Consider the following 18,300-nt stretch of genomic DNA (forward strand, 5'->3'; position numbering starts at 1 on the left):
TCCTCTGATCTCCTTAGGGGACAGCCTTACTCCTGAGGCAGGCTAAGTTACTGAAAGCCAATTTTCTAGAAAACAAATTGCTGAATGACCAATTCATTCAAAGCCAATTTAGTGAATATATGTGTGTGGCAGATAAGGCCAGTGCAATCAAAAAGCACCCAAAGATACGAAGGCCAGTGAGAAAGTGGACCTGTAATGACAAAATACTGGGCCCTACATCTACTAAGCACTATTTTCTTTCACTCCTGTGGGGCGGGTCAGCTCAGGGAGCTTGTCAGAGGTAACACAGCTTAGAAGTGTCTATTTCGACTCCAAAAGAAAAGTGCTTTCTTCTCCTCAGTACACTTTTCAAGGCATGGTGTTCAACACTATATTTATTATCTGGAATAACACTATAAAGAGATACTTCTCTTATCTGCCACCTAGTTACCAGGTCGTACAGTTCATGTAGGATCAGCAGTCCAAGTGCCTTTTTCAAGATAATGAATTGGTTTCCTGTTATTCTCTGAAGGTGACCAACTAATTTTTAAATATCATTTATTTGTAATCATTGTGATTTTGATTTGTGCATATTGAAAGCTATCCACCCACTGCATTTTTTATCCTTATCGAAACTCAAATTATTCTACCTTTGGCCAGCTAGAGCTTCTGCAGGTTGACACCTGTGTCCTTTTAACATGACCCATCTTGCTGGTTGGTATGACAAGATATTCTATGCTCTTTTGTTCATTACCTGTCCTAGACCTGGAATCAGTCTTTTGTCCAAGAAGTCTTGGTTTCTTCACGTGAGAGATAGTTGTACAAGAAAGAACACATCATGGTTGCTAGGAATGCTCATTGCTCTTGGGGTGGCCATTGTTTCTAGGCCTATTCTGTGGATAGATAAAATATTTCATGAGTTCAAGTTAATATTTCCAATTTGGATTCAAGACTTCAGGATTTTTACTTAACTCCTTCTCTGTTACATATTTTTTCTTTTCTCCACACTGAGAGTCCTGCTTCTCAAAGATAGAGGCGATGATAGAATTATAATATCTTACTAAATTTCTCGTTTGTTTTAACCACATTACACACAGAAGAGTCTCAGAATAACAATACTAAATACTACCAGCACCCATTATAAAAACTGAAAACAGTTTATCAAAAAGTTTTTTTACAAATGTTCCTCCCACCATTGTTTGTGATTATGTTATAACTATACTATCAGAGTGTGCCCTCATATCCTCTCTCCCTTTTAACTCTTATTTTGTCTTAGTTATCAAATACCTTCATACTTAATACTCATCATTAGACCTCAGGTCAGTGTCTCTCTAGTTGTTTTATTGCTTAAACTTATTCTCTACTAGATACAGAAAGGGCTGTGGGAAAAATATTTCCTGCATTCTTGCCTGTTGATAACAGTCTGTTACACTTTACACTTGAATTGTAGTTTTTAGTATCTATCCTGTTTCTTTGTTTGGGTTTACTTTATCAAGATCTCTTATTGTTGATATGTTGGATCTTCTTTGTCTATCTTAAATATTTGTCATTTTCTCTTGAATCTTTTTACCTCTTTCTTCATTTCTTTTTGAGGTTAAAATTTTTCCTTCATTTTCTATTTCTCTCAAGTCATTATTTGTTGTGTTTATTCACTCCTGTATTTCTTCTAGTTTAGTTTTCATTTCCTAAGCAACTTTTTCCCGTATATTCTAATTCTTTCCTGAGTTCCAGCACCTCATTTGTGAGTTTGTAAAATTGTAATTTATTTGTTCCTTAATGTTTTGTGTCATTTTCTTAATGTCTTTTAGTTTATTTTGAAATAGTAGATTACAGATTTTATCTGTTTCCCCTTCATTGTGTACAGAGATGTGATTCTCCTTTTCCTCTTATTTCTTATTAATAACTTTGCATTGGATTTGACTGGAAAATTTCTCATTTTTATGTGAAATTCATTTTCTCAAACATTTAGAAGGAAGGTGGTTTTTTCAAATAGTAAGGTATATGGCAGTTTCCCTTCTGAGATTTCCTGGCTCTGTTCCACTCTCCCGCTTTGGTCTAGATTTCCTCTTTCCTATGTCTCTGTTTGCTCTTTCCCAATTAATTTTTATTCCACCTCCATCAGCCTTTTTTTTAGTGTAAAACCCTTTCTTAGAAGGGAGCCCTAGTGGATTAGTTTCAAGAATTCACAGTTGATCCAGCTCCTGCAGAACTTACTGTGGACCCCTTATTCTTACCTACTATTAGAATGGAAACAACCCCTCCTATGTTTCAGCCGTGGTTTCCAAATTGTCCTGCTATGCTTCCTAGTGAATACTTCTTAGCTATCTTGGGGCTCTCCTGTTCTCAGGTCTTTTAGTCACCCTGTTTCTTTCTTTGGCTTCCTCTTACATAGACACTGATACCATGCAGGTGTTGTGGTTATTGTCACCTGTATTGGGGGGTTTGAGGGGAGCTTGTCACCTAGTTTTCTTGTAAATGTTTGATATGTTTTCATTTTGCTATTTAGTTGCTATATCTGTTTTTATGTGGAAATTCTGGAAGGTCCAAAAACTGTGCTTCCACTACCACTGTCATCTTCCCAGTCATGATATAATATAGATCAAGGATCAATATAGGAAAAAAATAAGGATGGTATAAAGTAAAATCACAATAGAAAATGTATATACTAGTATAGAGTGATTTGGGGGAAAAATAATAACAAATCAACATGAGAATAAGACAGTGGATTTAGTTGATACATAGTACATTTATAGTAATATGAGACAATTTAGATGTGTTTATGGAGCTATTTAAAATACAGTTTTTAAGTGGTAAAATGTAAGTAGAGTTTGTTTCTTCCTTTCTTATCCCATTATAAATCCCCTCCCTCCTACCCAGCAGACATTTTCTCCTCATTATGCTTACACAGAACCACAGAGATAATGGTCAGGGGAACAGTAAAGTGGTCTTGGCAATCAAATATCCACCTGAGAGACTGTGTTTAATGAGTCTGCATGTTAGCTCTTGTGTCATGTGTCTAAGGAACAATTTCAAAAGCTTGACCTAGAATTTCTCAACAGCATGTATAGTTATAAAACAGCATGTGCTATGTTTGGTTTTTTCCTCTATTCAGTTGCCTTTTGACACCAGATTATAAACCTTTTGAATGCAGAGACTATGTTTCTTTCTTTTCTTTTCTTTCTTTTTTCTTTTCTTTTTTTTTTTTTTTTTTTTTGGCTGCATCAGGTCTTAGTTGCAGCATGCAGGATTTTTTGTTGTGGTGCACAGGTGTCTCTCTAGTTGTGGCATGTGGGTTTTCTCTCTCTAGTTGTGGCGTGCGGGCTCCAGAGCATGTGGGCTCTGTAGTTGTGGCACATGGTCTCTCTTGTTGAGGTGCACAGGCTCAGTATTTGTGGTATGAGGGCTCTCTAGCCATGGCCCACAGGCTTAGTTGCCCTGCAGCATGTGGGATCTTAGTTCCCTGGCCAGGGATCGAACCCGTATCCCCTGCATTGGAAGGTGGATTCTGTACCACTGGACGACCAGGGAAGTCCCAAGACTATGTTTTTTGTATCTTTGTATCCCCATAATCAAATGCTCGCCAAGTATTTAGTGATGGTGATGGGGTGTTGGTGAAACACGGGAGGAAGACCTCCCAGTCTGTCCTATTTCAGGATCATACTTAACATTGTTGGATATATTCAATCAGTTACTTACTAGGTGTGCTAAGATCTGGTAAAACTAAAAAGACAATAATAGTCTGTATCCTTGAGGGATAATCTCATTAGAAAGATAAAAATATATATATAAACATGATATCTTAATAAAAATTGCCTCATTATTATTTAGATGTCAGATAAAAGTTTACATATTAAATTGTAGTCTTCATAAAAATATTTCTATTTTATTTATAAAGTTTTCTTTCTTTCCACTGAACAAATATTGTTTTTTAGGCCTATGTTTTTTCCCTTTTTCTTTCCACACATTTGGCAGTCTCTAGCAAGAAGACAATGATTATAGCTATTTTAATCATCTGACGTATTTTTAACATCAATATAATTTTAAATCATATTTCTTGCCTAGGAAAGAGAGTCTATGGCGAGACAGTATGAGACAGCCCGGCAGGCCCTAATGGGAAAGACACCTCCTCATCACACATTCCTATTTCAAAGGTATTGATTTATCACATTTATTTACACCTGGGCATCTTTAAATTGATTTTTTAGTATCCAAATATACCAAATGAATCTTAAATCATCAACACAAACAGGGACCTTTGTACTAAAATGGACCCAGTGGTTCAATAGTAAACATAGTACTAGAAGTTGTATTTCCCTTTCATTTATATATATTTTTAAAGGCACAATATACTCAACAGCTACTAGAAACTGATGATTTTTTGCAGTCTTCGAAGACTGCAAAGAGTGATATTTCTGGTAGTGTTTGAATATAAATATCAGCCTTTGCCAAGGCTTTGATGATGGAAGGTTAATTATATCCTGTTGAATATCCTATACTTGTCCTTCATGAATCTCAAAAAATAGTAGTTAATGATTTGTGGGATCATTTGTTTAATGTCTCCTTTCCACATTAAACTGTAAATTCCATTAGGATGGGGACCATTTATCTTTATTAAGCCATGAATTCTTAGTCCTTAATATACAATGTTTCACTTAGTCCCTGATGCATAGTAGAGGCTTCATAGATATTAGTGGCTATAATAATTATTGTACTATTAATTATTACATGTGAAGAGGCACATTTAGACTTTAAGATTCACTCAAAATGAATAACCACAATGTTTATGAAATGTTTGTGTTTTATTTTCTCATGAATGTTATAGGCTTCAGTATTCTGAATTCTCTTTTCTGTGTGACCTTTTAGAAAATTTGAGTAATAAAGTGAAATCCCTGTTTTCAGAAAGTCACTAAGAGCACTGACAAGACCTTAATTATAGTGTTTTAAAGAAATTTTTAAAGTGCGGTGAGTTGAGGAAGCAGAATAAAAAAGCCATTTAAAAATGTTTTTCAATTTCACTTCTCTTTATTGTCTGCAATATTAAGCTATCTGTTAAAAATCTTTAACCAATATAAATTTTGTCTTTGTCTGCTATATAGCAAAAAAAGTGTGGTTAATTTTCTCCACATTGGCAAGCTATCTTTGGATAGTCTGATTCAAAAGGCAGGCTGTGTGGAATATACAAAGTTCTACTGGGGGGATGGGAGGGTGGTAGCCAGGAGATGGGCACTGTCCCCCAGAGCAGCTAAAGCTGGGGCCTGTGTGACTTCTCACCAGCAGAGCGGCCATGCCTATTGAAACACTGTGGACACTAAGCTGTTTTAAATCTGAGCTCCAAATGGGTTATACTAGGGCAGAAGGATGCTTTGAATTTTCATGCATTTATATGCAGTCGGGTTACTTTGCACATAGCAACTCTACTTAGCAAGTCTAGAGTGAATAGCAGTAGGATATATTCACTAAAAATAGTTAATGATTCTTTTCAAGTCACTCTGGGGAAACAGGCTAGTATAGATGAAAAATAGATATTTTATGCTAGAGTTCAGTTGAAAGTACAATATTAGAATTTTAAAAATATTTTATTCTGGTATTATTTCAAAGCATTAGATTATAAACAAAACTGGAAAATATCTATTTCAGTTTTTATAGCAGTTGATATATTGCTAGACTTCACATAACAAATGAATGAGCGTTTATAATTGAATATGTACTAATCACTAGGAAGAAAATCTGCCTATATTAACGTCTTAATTGATAAGGAATATTCAGAAAAATACAAATTTGCTTAATCTACAAATCAGAATGTAATAATGCCAGTGTTTAAGGCAAGCTCTGAAGTGAATGCTTATGAGTGTATATATTACATTATTCCAAATAGGTTTTATTGGCATCTGCATTTACTTGGGACGTGTAAAGGTCAGTATTTAGGTATTACATGTGTGTATGCTTGGTATTATTACAAAATTCTGTGGATCTTTTTTTTAATTTCCAATTTCAGGGGTCTAGTACCAGCACCCATCATCAACAGTCTACGTTATTTTACAGCTTTAGAACTAAAGAAAAGTTTTGAGCTTGATGGAGATTACTTTAAAACTCCCTTTGGACCTTCTGAAAAGAGGTGAGTTGAGTTTTATTGGATAGAATAATTTATTTTCTGCTGGTTAGTTAAAATGATGGCACTCATCCTTAGACTTCAGGGAATTCCTAAAGCTGGGAAGCAGGGCCCCAACTCCCACTATGGAATTTGAATAGAATAGATCCTGGCCCTCTAGGGAGGGCACAGGCTTATAACCTAGGTTCACTGGAACCTAAGAAGCTTCTCTTTGGGACTTCGAAACTTGAGGGAGTGACACACTGATGCAGGGGCAGTTAGAGATCATTCAAGTCATCAGTGGTGGAAGAATCAAGAATCCATTGTGGAGCGCAAGCAATGGTGTCTACCAGTCTCTTCCTGTATTGCAACTTGGCTGTGTTCTTGGCACCTAGCTTACCTTTGCTCTTGCCAGGTTTAAAAACTTGGTTCTCTAGTTTTCCATTAAATCTATAAACTACCAAATAGCTTTTCAATAACTCCCTTTTTGATATTTAAACCCCTTATAGACCAGATCAGACCCTTCACCACTGATTTTAGTGCTTGGCTTTTGTGGGTATTCTATTACATTCCATTTCTACTTCAGCTGTTTCTGCCACTACCATTGACTACGTCTCTGTAGGTCTTGAATCCACACTTCCCAAGCAAAGATCTGGCTGGTTGAGTCAATCACTATCTGCTACGGGTGCCACTCTTGACTAGAATCTCTAGCCAGAGCCCTCATAGGTAACAGGCTGGTCTATAGATTTGTTGCCCTTAGGTCAAGCAACCATCCTTTATCCAATCATCTGTGGCCAGAGCAGTGACAGAGAATCAAGTAAAGAACTCTTTAGAAGGGGTCTGTGGGTTTGGTCTCTCTGAATGCATGGCAACAAAATAGACAAGAGTGACTGGAAGCACTCTTCCTCTAGATTTATCAGTTATTTTTATTTTTTTCTTTATCTTTTTTTCTGTAACTTCTAAATCGTCTGCACAGGATATATATGTTTTATTTTTTTATCCTAAAAAATTATTAAAAATCCATGAGAATTTGATAAATATTCAGTAAATGGGAAAAATTGGTCCTATAGGTACAATTAAGTTTCTTACATCACTCTATATGTTAAAACAAATTTTAGATAAATTATGAAGAGTTAAATACAAATCAATGCTTATAATATAAATGGTGTGTTAAAAGTCAGGTGCACATGTATATCCAGCATAATATAGGTTTAAATATATTCATGTGTATGTATAGAAAAAAACACTAAAAAGATATATACCAAAATAGTATCAGTTATTATCTTCTAGTGGTGGGATTGTGGCCGATTTTTATTTTCTTTGTTCTTCCCGATATTTTCAACAATGAGCATTTTATAATTTTTGAAGTATTCATATAACTTTAAAATATTAATATGTCATTTAAAAAGTCTGCCACAGCAAAGAGATGTTTTATGAGGGTGATGTGTCATAATGAGAATGTCAATTTAAAAAAGGAGTAATGCTTTCCTTTATTTCTGAGTTTTTGTATTATTGTAACACTTTGGGTTTCCTTTCATAAATTTGATGATGAAAAACAACAGGCCCCACTAAATGGCCACCCAAGTCTGCACATCTCACTGGATACTAGAGACTCTAGATTATAGTTAGTTAACGAATTATAATGACAGTGTTGAAATTGTAGATCTCTGAGGATTTATTCACACTCTGGATTTTTAGTACAGTTAGGTAGCTTGATAGGAGTACAGTGAGAGAAAGAATATCTTAGTTTAGGCTGTTATAACAAATTACTGTAGGCTGAGTGGCTTAACCAGCAAACAGTTCTTTCTCACACTTCTGGAGGCTGAGAAGTCTAGATCAGGGGGCCAGCGTGGCCAGGTTCTGACGAGGGTCCTCTTCCTGGTTTGCAGATGGCTGGCTTCTTGCTGTGTCCCCACATGGTGGAAAACAGAGAGAGGAAGCAAGGTGTCTTTAGTCTTTTCTTATAAGGGCACTAATCCCATTCATGATGGCTTCACCTCCTGACCTAATTACCTCTCAAAGGTCTCACCTCCTTATACCATCATATTGGGGGTTAGGATTCCAATATATAAATTTGGGCAGGACGGGGTAGGGACACATACATTCAGTCCATAGCAGAATTTTAAAAAAAAATTTAAAAATGCCTACTAGGCTGCAGTGGGCTTATTTATCATCTGTTCCCACAGTGAAAAGGGTGGGTCAGACGTTCGCTCAAGTCTGACCCTTCCCTCATGGTAACACATGTGCCTTTCAACCCAGCCACTTTTTGACTCCTGACTTTCAAAGCATTTTCATTTACTCTTAATACTTCCTTTGATACAAAAAAAAAGTAATTGTTTGAAAGGCAGAACTTGCTCTGTGATCCCTTTTTTGGTGTGTGTTTTAAATGAAGAGGTATTCTTTTCCAAAAATAAGAGACCAAAACATATGTGTTTTGGGTTGAATTGTGTACATAATTCAACTCCCCACAAATGTACATATTGGAGTCCTAATCCCAGGACCTCAGTGTGTGACCTTATTTGGAAGTAGGGTCATTACAGATGCATTTAGTTAAGATGAGGTCAGACTTGGGAAGGGTGAACCTTTAATCCAATATGATTGGTGTCCATATACAAAGGAGAAATTTGGACATAGACACACACACACAGCAAGGGAGCTTGGGTGATGCAGAAGCCAAGGATGATCAAAGATTGCCAGCAAAACACGAGAAGCTAGTAGAGAGACCTGGAACAGACTCTCCCTCGCAGCCTCAGAAGGAACCAACCCTGCTGACATTGATCTTGGGCTTTTAGACTCCAGAATTGTGAGACAATGACTTTCAACCATTCAGTCCTCGGTACTTTGTTACGGCTTCCAGGGCTTCCCTGGTGGTGCAGTGGTTGAGAGTCCACCTGCCGATACAGGGGACACGGGTTCGTGCCCCGGTCCGGGAGGATCCCATGTGCCGTGGAGCAGCTGGGCCTGGAGTATCCCTGCCTGGGAATGTTGGTGCCATCCGTTCCTGGCTGTAGTTGATAGGAAGCTTAGGTCCAGCGAGCAGCCCATGTCCATGCTCAGCAATATGGAAGCTTTCCAGGAGCACTGGTTCTGGATTCCAGCCATGAACTACCACCCAAGAGCTGCAGCCTCTGCTTGCCATTCAGACACATTGGACGTGTCCCCTTAGTATGCCTACACCACCCACTGTATTTCATCCTGGGTCAAGGACAGGCCCAGAGAGCTAATTGTACTGTGTTTCCAGTGGTAGAGCTCCTGGGAACACCTCATTGAGACTTGCTTCTACCCTTTACATCTCTGGTAGTCATAACATCATCCTGGTAAGATGTGGACACCCTCACTTAAATGACAGGCTTTATCTTGCATAGACCCAATTTGGATCAGCCTTTGCTACTGCTACGTATGAACTGAAGTTAAATGTGGAATGTGAACAAGTGGAGGTCAACTTGAAATTGATCCTAGACTCATACTTCTTTGCTGAGATGGGAATCATTACGTTGGAGATACAGAGAAGAAAGCATAATCATAGCCAACTACTAGGCTTTGCAGTAAACAATTATCTATTGATTTTCAACATTTTAAATCAACCTTTAGCTAAATTATGAAAAGACATAACTATGAATACAAAACTTAATACAGGGCTTCCCTGGTGGTGCAGTGGTTGAGAGTCTGCCTGCCAATGCAGTGGACACGGGTTGGAGCCCTGGTCTGGGAAGATCCCACATGCCGCGGAGCAACTAGGCCCGTGAGCCACAACTACTTATCCTGCACATCTGGAGCCTGTGCTCCGCAACAAGAGAGGCCGCGACAGTGAAAGGCCCGCACACCACGATGAAGAGTGGCACCAGCTTGCCACAACTAGAGAAAGCCCTCACACAGAAACGAAGACCCAACACAGCCAAAAATAAATAAATAATTAAATAAATAATTTTTTAAAAAAAACTTAATACAATCAATTTTGACAGTAAAAATTTCCAGTGACAAAGTTTAGGAGGTGGAGATGGCAAGTGAGTATATATCATCTGCTGTTGATGGAACAAGAAATGGGGATTTTTAAATATGATACATGAAGATGTAGATCTGACCAATGTAGGAACTGAAAATAGTGATAGAACTGTTTGTGGGGAGAAAAACGGGGGGAGGTTATTAAGTTAGCTAAATCCTTTCTGATCATAGCAGAAACCTCTATCAAATATATGTTTAAAACTGGCAAGTCAATAAAAGTCAGTGACATGTTATTTAGAAATAAAAAGTTTATTGTCAGAATATCTAAAAACATTTAAGAATGGTTGGCTCTCAGGAGAATGAAATTGGGGTCACTGTTACTTTCTATTTTAAGCCCTTCTATATGACTTAATTCTAACTATATGTATTTAGTAGGCTGATTAAAGTGTTAATGAAATGTTTTTAAAGAAATGAGTAAAATCGCAGAAGAAAAGATGAATATATTTTGATTATATAAACATTTTAAGTTGCTCTAGGTCCAAAACAAATTAAAAAGGAAAACAGGAAGCTATATAAAATATATATTAATAACTCATATAGGACACTATATATGATATATAGTATATGTAACATCTAACATATATAATATATTGAATATAATATTCATATATGTTATATATTCAATTTATAATATATAATTCAATATGTAATATATTCAATTCAATATATAATATATTATAACATATATATTCACACAAATTGATATGGAAAACATTTAGATCCTCAAAAGAGAAATGAAGAAAAGAGGTAAATAGTTCACAAAAGCTAATTAATGAATACAAGAAATAACGTGTAATCTTGCCATGAACAAAGCTCAGCTGTTCACAGTGCTCCCTCTGCAGGATGAGCTTTGCCTCAGTGGAGCTGCTTCCTCCAGAGGAAGCCAGGAAGCAGGTGGAGCCCAAAGGAGAGCAGCCAACTGGTAGGAAGCCCACTGGCCCAGATGCAGAGACTTCAGGCACCCAGGTCACACCCCAACCTTGTCCTAAAAAGGAGGACAAAAAACTAGCCTTAGGTATGCCCAATATGTGGTCCAGATCAGGCCCCCAACACGCTTTCATTTTTCTCTGTCCTTGAAATAGCAAGGACTGCCCTATATAAACTGCACTTGTTTCTGAAGTCCTAGGAATTAGGATCAATGCCTGGCTCATCTTGTTTTATAGACTCCAGCACCTCGCAGGATGCCTTGCTCTTAGAAGATATTCAGTGATGTTTTGTATAATGGATGAGAAGTTTATGCTAATATGTACAGTACTTAACATATCAGCTGCTAATAGGTCTTGGTACCTATGTATCATTGAAAACTTTAGCTCAACAGAGATATGTTCGCAAACTACTGAATGATTTGACAAAGATAACCCAATGATCATATGGCCATTAATGGTATTTCATCTCAAAGATATATTCATTTTTCATTTTTCAGTGGCATGGAGTCCAGTGATTCCATGAAATACTCTGCATTATTTGAGTCTTGTCCGTGGTCAAAAGACTTGCCTTTTCGGCCTCCAGAAGACAGAATTTATTCACACCCAGAATCAACAATAGGTGATATTGAGGATCAGGCCCTAAAAGGTATGAGTCATTTACATATTGTTCTCATATAAATATTAATATTATAACTATATCTATTTCCCACTGTCTTTCTGTTTCTGATTTTTTTAAATTAAATGAGTGTTTAAAGTGAGAATCTCTCCTTTGAGGCAGGATGGGTTATTTATCCCCCATGGTAATAGACGAGAAACAAAGTTAAAAAAGATCAGGAATGTGCCCAAGGTTACTTAGCTACTTAGAGTGGACTGCTGCTCTGCCCATCTGACCACACTGCCTGCAGGGGTTTTCTGGGATGAGGGGCACGTGCTCTCGAAAGGAGGTTTTAGCAACTTGGGCTGCATTCAGTGAAGGCGAAGAAACGCAGGGAAGTTTTCATATCACTGACCAGTCTCCTGCTTTGAGGGTCTGGCAGAATCCTGGCGGTTTGGGGTTTGAAGAATCAGGCCAGCCCCTCCTCTTCACCTCCTTTTTACACCTTGCTCCCCAACAGACTTGTGAATGCATGTCTCCTGGCACAGACAACATGGCCATTGCATTTTTGTCTCTGGCAATGTTCACAAAGAACATTGAGTAAAGACCTTAAACAGTGTGGGGAGACTGAGGGGCTAGAGGTGAAAATGGAAAAGGGAGAGAGTAACCCATTATGGGGCTCTGTGAGCAACTGATAGAGGAATGAATAAATTGGGGGGACTTCTCTAGGACCTGGAGGCTAAGAGGAGCCACCATTAGTAGCCTGTGGGGGGTGGGGTGGTCTGCCTGAGACCGGAAGAAGACTTGAGGATCCCCTGCTTGCTCAGGTGACCACAGGAGCCAGAAAGAGAGTACAGACGTGTTAGGTCGCCAGGGACAAGAGGACACAGTAGGTGGCATCTCCAGAAGGAAGGTCCTGAATCAGGCACCTTCTAACCCTTTCAGAGGTGGGCTCCCTCTTCAGGTGTAGCTGTATTCAGGACAGCCGACCGAGATAGGGCATTTTCCAGCATCTTCCTCAGAAGGGAGGACAGAAGCAATACATTAGAATCTGTTGGCCTGAAATCAACAGACCGCCAGGTGTTTCTCCAGCCAAGATGGGTTGATTAGTGATCACTTCGGGGTCTTACAACCACAGTGAGCCACATGCAAGGCCCCACAGGGCAAAGGAAGGAGAAAGCTTCTTATAGAGAGGGAAAGGGAATTGGGAGAGCTTTAGTAAACCAAGAGTCCATGGCTTTTCATTGACTGAGGCCTTGCCAGGAAAGAGGAGACGTCTTCCTTTGGGGCTCTGCTATGGTCGCAGGGCATGAGAGGCTCCCCCTTCTGGTCTCCCAGCTCCATTTCATGGAGGTTTCTGTTTTATTAATTTTTTACAAGTCCCAAGACTCAAGTTCTAGGATATAATCCCCAATTCTCAAGTAGACATACTATGTCATCTCACAGGATGTGTGAAGTGTTCTGGGAACCCTTTTAAAGGCTGTGAGCTGCCACTTCAGAGCCTGAGGGAACCCAGGAGCCCTGGAACAGACATGTCCCCAAAGCTCATCATGGTTCTGGCTTCCCACAGGTCGTGTTCCCAGACCTTTCCCATCTCATTTTCTCTCCTCTGCCTGTATCCTTCCTTATAAATGGGATACTTAGAGTTGAAAACTACATTCCAAACAGTCTGGCCAGAGCAAAGGGGGGCTGTTACCCATGGGGCAGGGCTGTGGAAAGAGCATTGCATTAGGAATCAGAAGACCTGGGTTTTGGTTCCATTTCTACTATTGTCTGGCTGTGCAGTGTTGGGAAAATCAATTAATGTCTGAGCCTTAGCAATAATATCCGTCCCACAATAGTATAGTAATATCCTATATTACTGTAATATATATATATTATAATGTAATACATAATATAATAATACAGGACCAGCAAGGTGGGGTATGGTGTAAGTAAGAAGTAAAGTGCTAGATATCTGCTAGGTATTATGATTGTAAATTTTTATACACATAAAAGATTGTGGTTGTTTTCTGCTGGGATAGTTTCTGGAGATTTATTTCATGTGAATGGGCCAGGTTTTCCTGTTTCTTTATATGCATTGTGATCTTGTGTTGAAAATTGGGCATTTGAAAAAGCAGCTACCTCTCCCAGGACGTAGACTGGCTCCGTGCAGGGGACGCCCGTCACTGATTGGTGGGCATGTTCTGAGCCCAGGATCAGTCCAGTGTGAAGGCTCAAGGTCTTTTCAGTCCCTTTCCAGGCATGCCCTTTCCCTGACCTCTGTGTGTGCTTTTCCCCAGTTCCCCAGTATACACAGATGCTTTGAAATGAATGTATTAATTTCCCTAAGCATCTTTCTCCTGCTTTTTCTTGGGGCCTTAGCTGTTCTATGGTGTTCCTCAAGTAAGAATCTCTTGTCCCAGGCGTCTTTAGGTCTGTGCCCCCTCAGGGTTTTCCAGGAGCTCTGCCCACTGCTTCCTATGGCTTCCTCTAGCCTGAGATCCCAGCTGTGCCACTTCTAGCCATCTGGGCTATGAGTTAGGTGACACAGAGGCCAATCAGGCTGCCCCTAGATGGGCTCTCAGGAGGGAACTGGGAGCCAGGCCTCTCTTCCCCCAAACTGTACCTCAACCCCTTGGGAGGGGGAGGGGCAAAGGTGAGTAAAAACTTCATGAGATTTCTTACCGTTGCTAATGAGGTTTTTTCATGGTTGGGCGTTCACTTTGTTGCTGTAGATCACTGACTGATTTTCAGAGCTCCTATAAAGTTATTTTAGCTAGTCTCTAGCTTTTCTTTTAATGTTTCCCTGGGAGAACAAGGGCCTGGAGCTTCCTAACCTGCCATCTTGCCAACATCTTTCTGTGGTGATTTTCTCAGAAATCATATCACACTACTGGCTCTGGGTCAGTTAAACCCTCATTTTTTTTTTTTTATACGAACTGCCAAACCAAGTTTATATCATCCAGTATATGTGCTGTTGATTTTTTTTTTTTTTTACATAAATGCAACTTTTATCTTCAGCTTTTTATCCTTTTGGTTTCAGCCCCATGTTCCAACTTGATTAGATCATTTGGGGTCTTGATTCATCTTCCGTATTTTACTACTTTATAGATTTCTATTCAGCTAGCAAACATGCCACCTATGCCTTTGTCATTGTTGCTGTCAACATTGGGACCCAGGACTTGGCTAAGAGAAACATCCTGTGACAAGTCTCTGGACACTGACTTCCAGGGAGAGTCTACCTGCTTTGTGACGCTTACTCACGTCTCTCTAGTGCATTCACACAAGAAACTGCGATGCATGCCTTGCGTTATATCAGTCGTATTTTCTAACTCAGAGGTCAGCAAGCTTTCTGTAAAGAACCAGACAGTAAATGCTTTTGGCTTTGTGGACAATATAGACTTTTTTGCAACTACTCAACCCTACCATTGCAGTGTGAGAACAGCCATAGACAATATGTAAATGAATGGGCATGGGCTGGTTTCCATTAAACTTTATTTACTAAAATGGGCTGCAGACCAGATTTGTCCTATGGGCTATAGATTGTTGACCCCTCCCTAAGTAAAAGGGAAATTAAGTTAATTTGAAATAATTTTTCTTTGCAAATCCCTTCCAACACTTATCACTCACTACAGTTCTTTCTGAATGCACAAACCATTTCTTTAATAAACTGGAATTTGCTGAGATTTAAAGTCAGGTGTGCTGGTTTGTAGATCTTTATTTCCATTTTTTAAATGGCAATATTTGCCTCCAGTACTTTTCTCATTGCAATGAATTCTCAAAGACCAGACACTCTAAGATTACTTCTGTCAGTTATTTCAGCACCCTGGGAGGTAGCTTACCTGGGTGTGGACAAGGGAACTGATGTGGAAGGGAGGCCTGCTCTTCTACTGTCTTCTTTCTTCTTTGGGGCCTTTATTTGCTTAAGATGTTTTTGTTACCCTTTCCAGCTTAAAAAAATATCTCTGTGATGAAAAACAAGTAGAAAATAAGGAGGAGCCTTTTCTTTTTTCTTTTTTTTTTTGGCCGCGCCGCATGTGGGGATCTTAGTTCCCCAACCAGGGTTTGAACCCATGCCCCCTGCAGTGGAAGCGTGGAGTCATAACCACTGGACCACCAGGGAAGCCCCTTTTATCTTTTTTTGTCCTCTGTGAATGGGATATCATCTTCTCAAGGAGTATGCCATTTTTGCTCTAAATATACCTTAAAAAGGTCCATTTTGCCTTTCACATTTTGGATTGCATTGGTTTGTTTAATACGCTGCGTCTTCCCGATCTTTATTATAGGTCACGCCATTTTGCTCACTTCCTGTAGAATCCTCTGCCTCACTCTCTCAATCCCTCCTACACTGCTTTCTCCCCACTGAGAATTCGGCTTCCTCTGTGGCCACTATGCTTCCACCTTCAGTCTCTACCTTCCAAACTCCTCTTGCTTCCACAGTCCCCAGAGGAACCTAGCTCTGTGGTTCATCCTTGGTGTCTTCCTCCTTGGTGAACAAGCCAATCTTAAAGGGCATTAGATGAGGTATCTCTAGGAAGGACTTCAGGGTGTGTGTGTGTGTCTGTGCTAAGTCTACTCACATATGACTGAAAAGGAATATCGTGCAGGGCATTATTACAGAGGGTATGAATGAGCAGGGTAGAAGAGTAGCATAGGAATTGCTTGCTGTAGCAACCTTCTGGTCGTTGGGCAAGGCTACCCAGCCCAAGGTTTGTCCAGCCACGCACATGATATATTCTCAACCTCATCCCTTATTTTTCTTATTTGGGTGTCATTTATTTCTTATAGTTTGTTATGAATGAATTCTAAAAGTTATTCTGGTTCTTACATCATGCAATGTTTATTTTCTTTGCTTAGTGTACCAAGGGGTTAACTATACATACTGTATCTTTTTTTGCTTAATGTTTTACAGCACTACATGAACAGGTATTTCCATGTGAAAAAGGGTCTCTCCAACACAGAAGACACACGATCTCAGGCATCAGTCGCCCAGGTTCCAACACCAAACCCACCCTGCCTCCAATCCCTCAGGGCCGCAAGTAGACCCGTATCTGACGTTTGATCTTAACATGGAAAACTTGCTCTGATCATGTCCAGTCCCTTTGTCTCACCTGGCCATGGAGCCTGGCTATTCCTCACTCAACCAACTACCTACAAAAGAATGTTCTATATGCCTTAATTCTCTCAGTTTCTTTTGTGATTCTTTGAATAGTGTCTATCTTTTTTAAAATGTAAGTTATTCTTAGCTTTTATAAATGGAATTTCAGTTTTTCCCACAGCTATGAATGAATTTTCTAGCTGCTTCCTGCTCTGAAATATCAGATGGCAAAGTCTCCCAAGATCTCTGCCTTGCTATATGCATAGTGATTGTGGGATAAAGCCAATGAAGATTGTGCTCTTAAAATTTCAATGTGTCCATTTATAACATTAGTGTATACTTTACAGGATTGAAATATTTTGTTCTTCTCATTATGAAAAAATTATAGAGTTCCATTTAACTTCTGACCAACATGATACCTCAACTTCCTTTAGCAATATGAAGGAATAAAGAGTATCAGGTATTTCTTTTTTTTTTTTTTTTTTTTTTTTTTTGCGGTTCGCGGGCCTCTCACTGTTGTGGCCCCTCCCATTGTGGAGCACAGGCTCCGGATGCGCAGGCTCAGTGGCCATGGCTCATGGGCCCAGCCACTCCACTGCATGTGGGATCTTCCCGGACCGGGGCACGAACCCGTGTCCCCTGCATCGGCAGGTGGACTCTCAACCACTGCACCACCAGGGAAGCCCAGGTATTTCTTTTATTTCACCCTTTTTTGACTCTGATTATGAAAGGTTTATAAGCAATTTTCATTGTCTTTGTGGTTTCACTTCCTGCCATCTGCAGAAGAAAAATTGAGCAGTTATAGGCGAGGCTGGTATTCGGCTGATTTGTGTGAGCAAGACTATGCTGGTTGTTAAAACACTGAAATGCACCCCTTTGGATGGGTAAATCGTCTTTCCTCTGAATCCTCTGTGCATGGTGATTCTTGGGAACAAGAGCCTTCCCATAGTACGGCACTAATTGTTAAATATTTTAAATATCAAAATCCTCTAATGCTTTCCTTTTTAAAAAATATCAAAACCTCCTTTGATAATCCCCTTTCCCGTAACTCAACTTTGGGTGTAACACGATTTGCTATTAACTCCTATCTTCCACCTAGCCCTGTTCTCAACAGGAGCTGGTTAAAGTTCTTTTCTTGGGGTGGGAGAGGCTGGGAGGGGGAACGTGGAGGAGAGTACAAGGCTGAGCCAGAGAAGGGAGGCAATGCTCTCTGGAAAAGTAGGGGTGCAGAGAGTGGGTCGCTGTGCCCCAGGGATTCACCAGCATCATCTAATCTTTTTAAAAGTTATTATGAAATATTTCAGACATGCTGGAAGATATAAAAATAATAGTTTCAATTTCAAACAATATGGAAGAGATGCTTTTTAAAAAAATTTCTCCTACTAAGCACAGCTAAAAGCATAGAAATTATATATAAAACAAAGGTAAGATTGAGATTTAGAAGGAAGAAGGCAGACCACCTGAGGACCCTGGGACCTGAATAATGACATAATGGTAATTTCCCTGGGTTTCCTTTTGCCTTAGTTGTCCTAAAATGGGTGCTAGAGAAGCTACAACCCCAAAACACTAATGATACAACAAAATTTCCAACAAAGAGCCTGCTCTTTCTAGCTAAAAAACTAGGAAAGGA

The 18,300-nt window shown here is 39.4% G+C and overlaps 1 protein-coding gene across 2 annotated transcripts in view; it reads left to right on the plus strand.

The window, feature by feature from the left end:
* Nucleotides 1-17,395, plus strand: part of LRGUK (leucine rich repeats and guanylate kinase domain containing) — a 118,945-nt gene extending 101,550 nt beyond the window's left edge. For both annotated transcript variants that reach the window (XM_082632944.1, XM_082632945.1), the window contains exons 17-20: nt 4,042-4,130; nt 5,975-6,094; nt 11,493-11,641; nt 16,485-17,395. In XM_082632944.1, coding sequence (XP_082489070.1) covers nt 4,042-4,130; nt 5,975-6,094; nt 11,493-11,641; nt 16,485-16,615 — 489 coding nt within the window. In that variant the 3' untranslated portion in view covers nt 16,616-17,395. The remainder of the gene's footprint in view (nt 1-4,041; nt 4,131-5,974; nt 6,095-11,492; nt 11,642-16,484) is intronic.
* The last annotated feature ends 905 nt before the right edge of the window (nt 17,396-18,300 follow it).

Source organism: Mesoplodon mirus (genome assembly GCF_964341445.2).
Source record: "Mesoplodon mirus genome assembly, chromosome: 9".
Lineage (NCBI taxonomy): Eukaryota > Metazoa > Chordata > Mammalia > Artiodactyla > Ziphiidae > Mesoplodon > Mesoplodon mirus.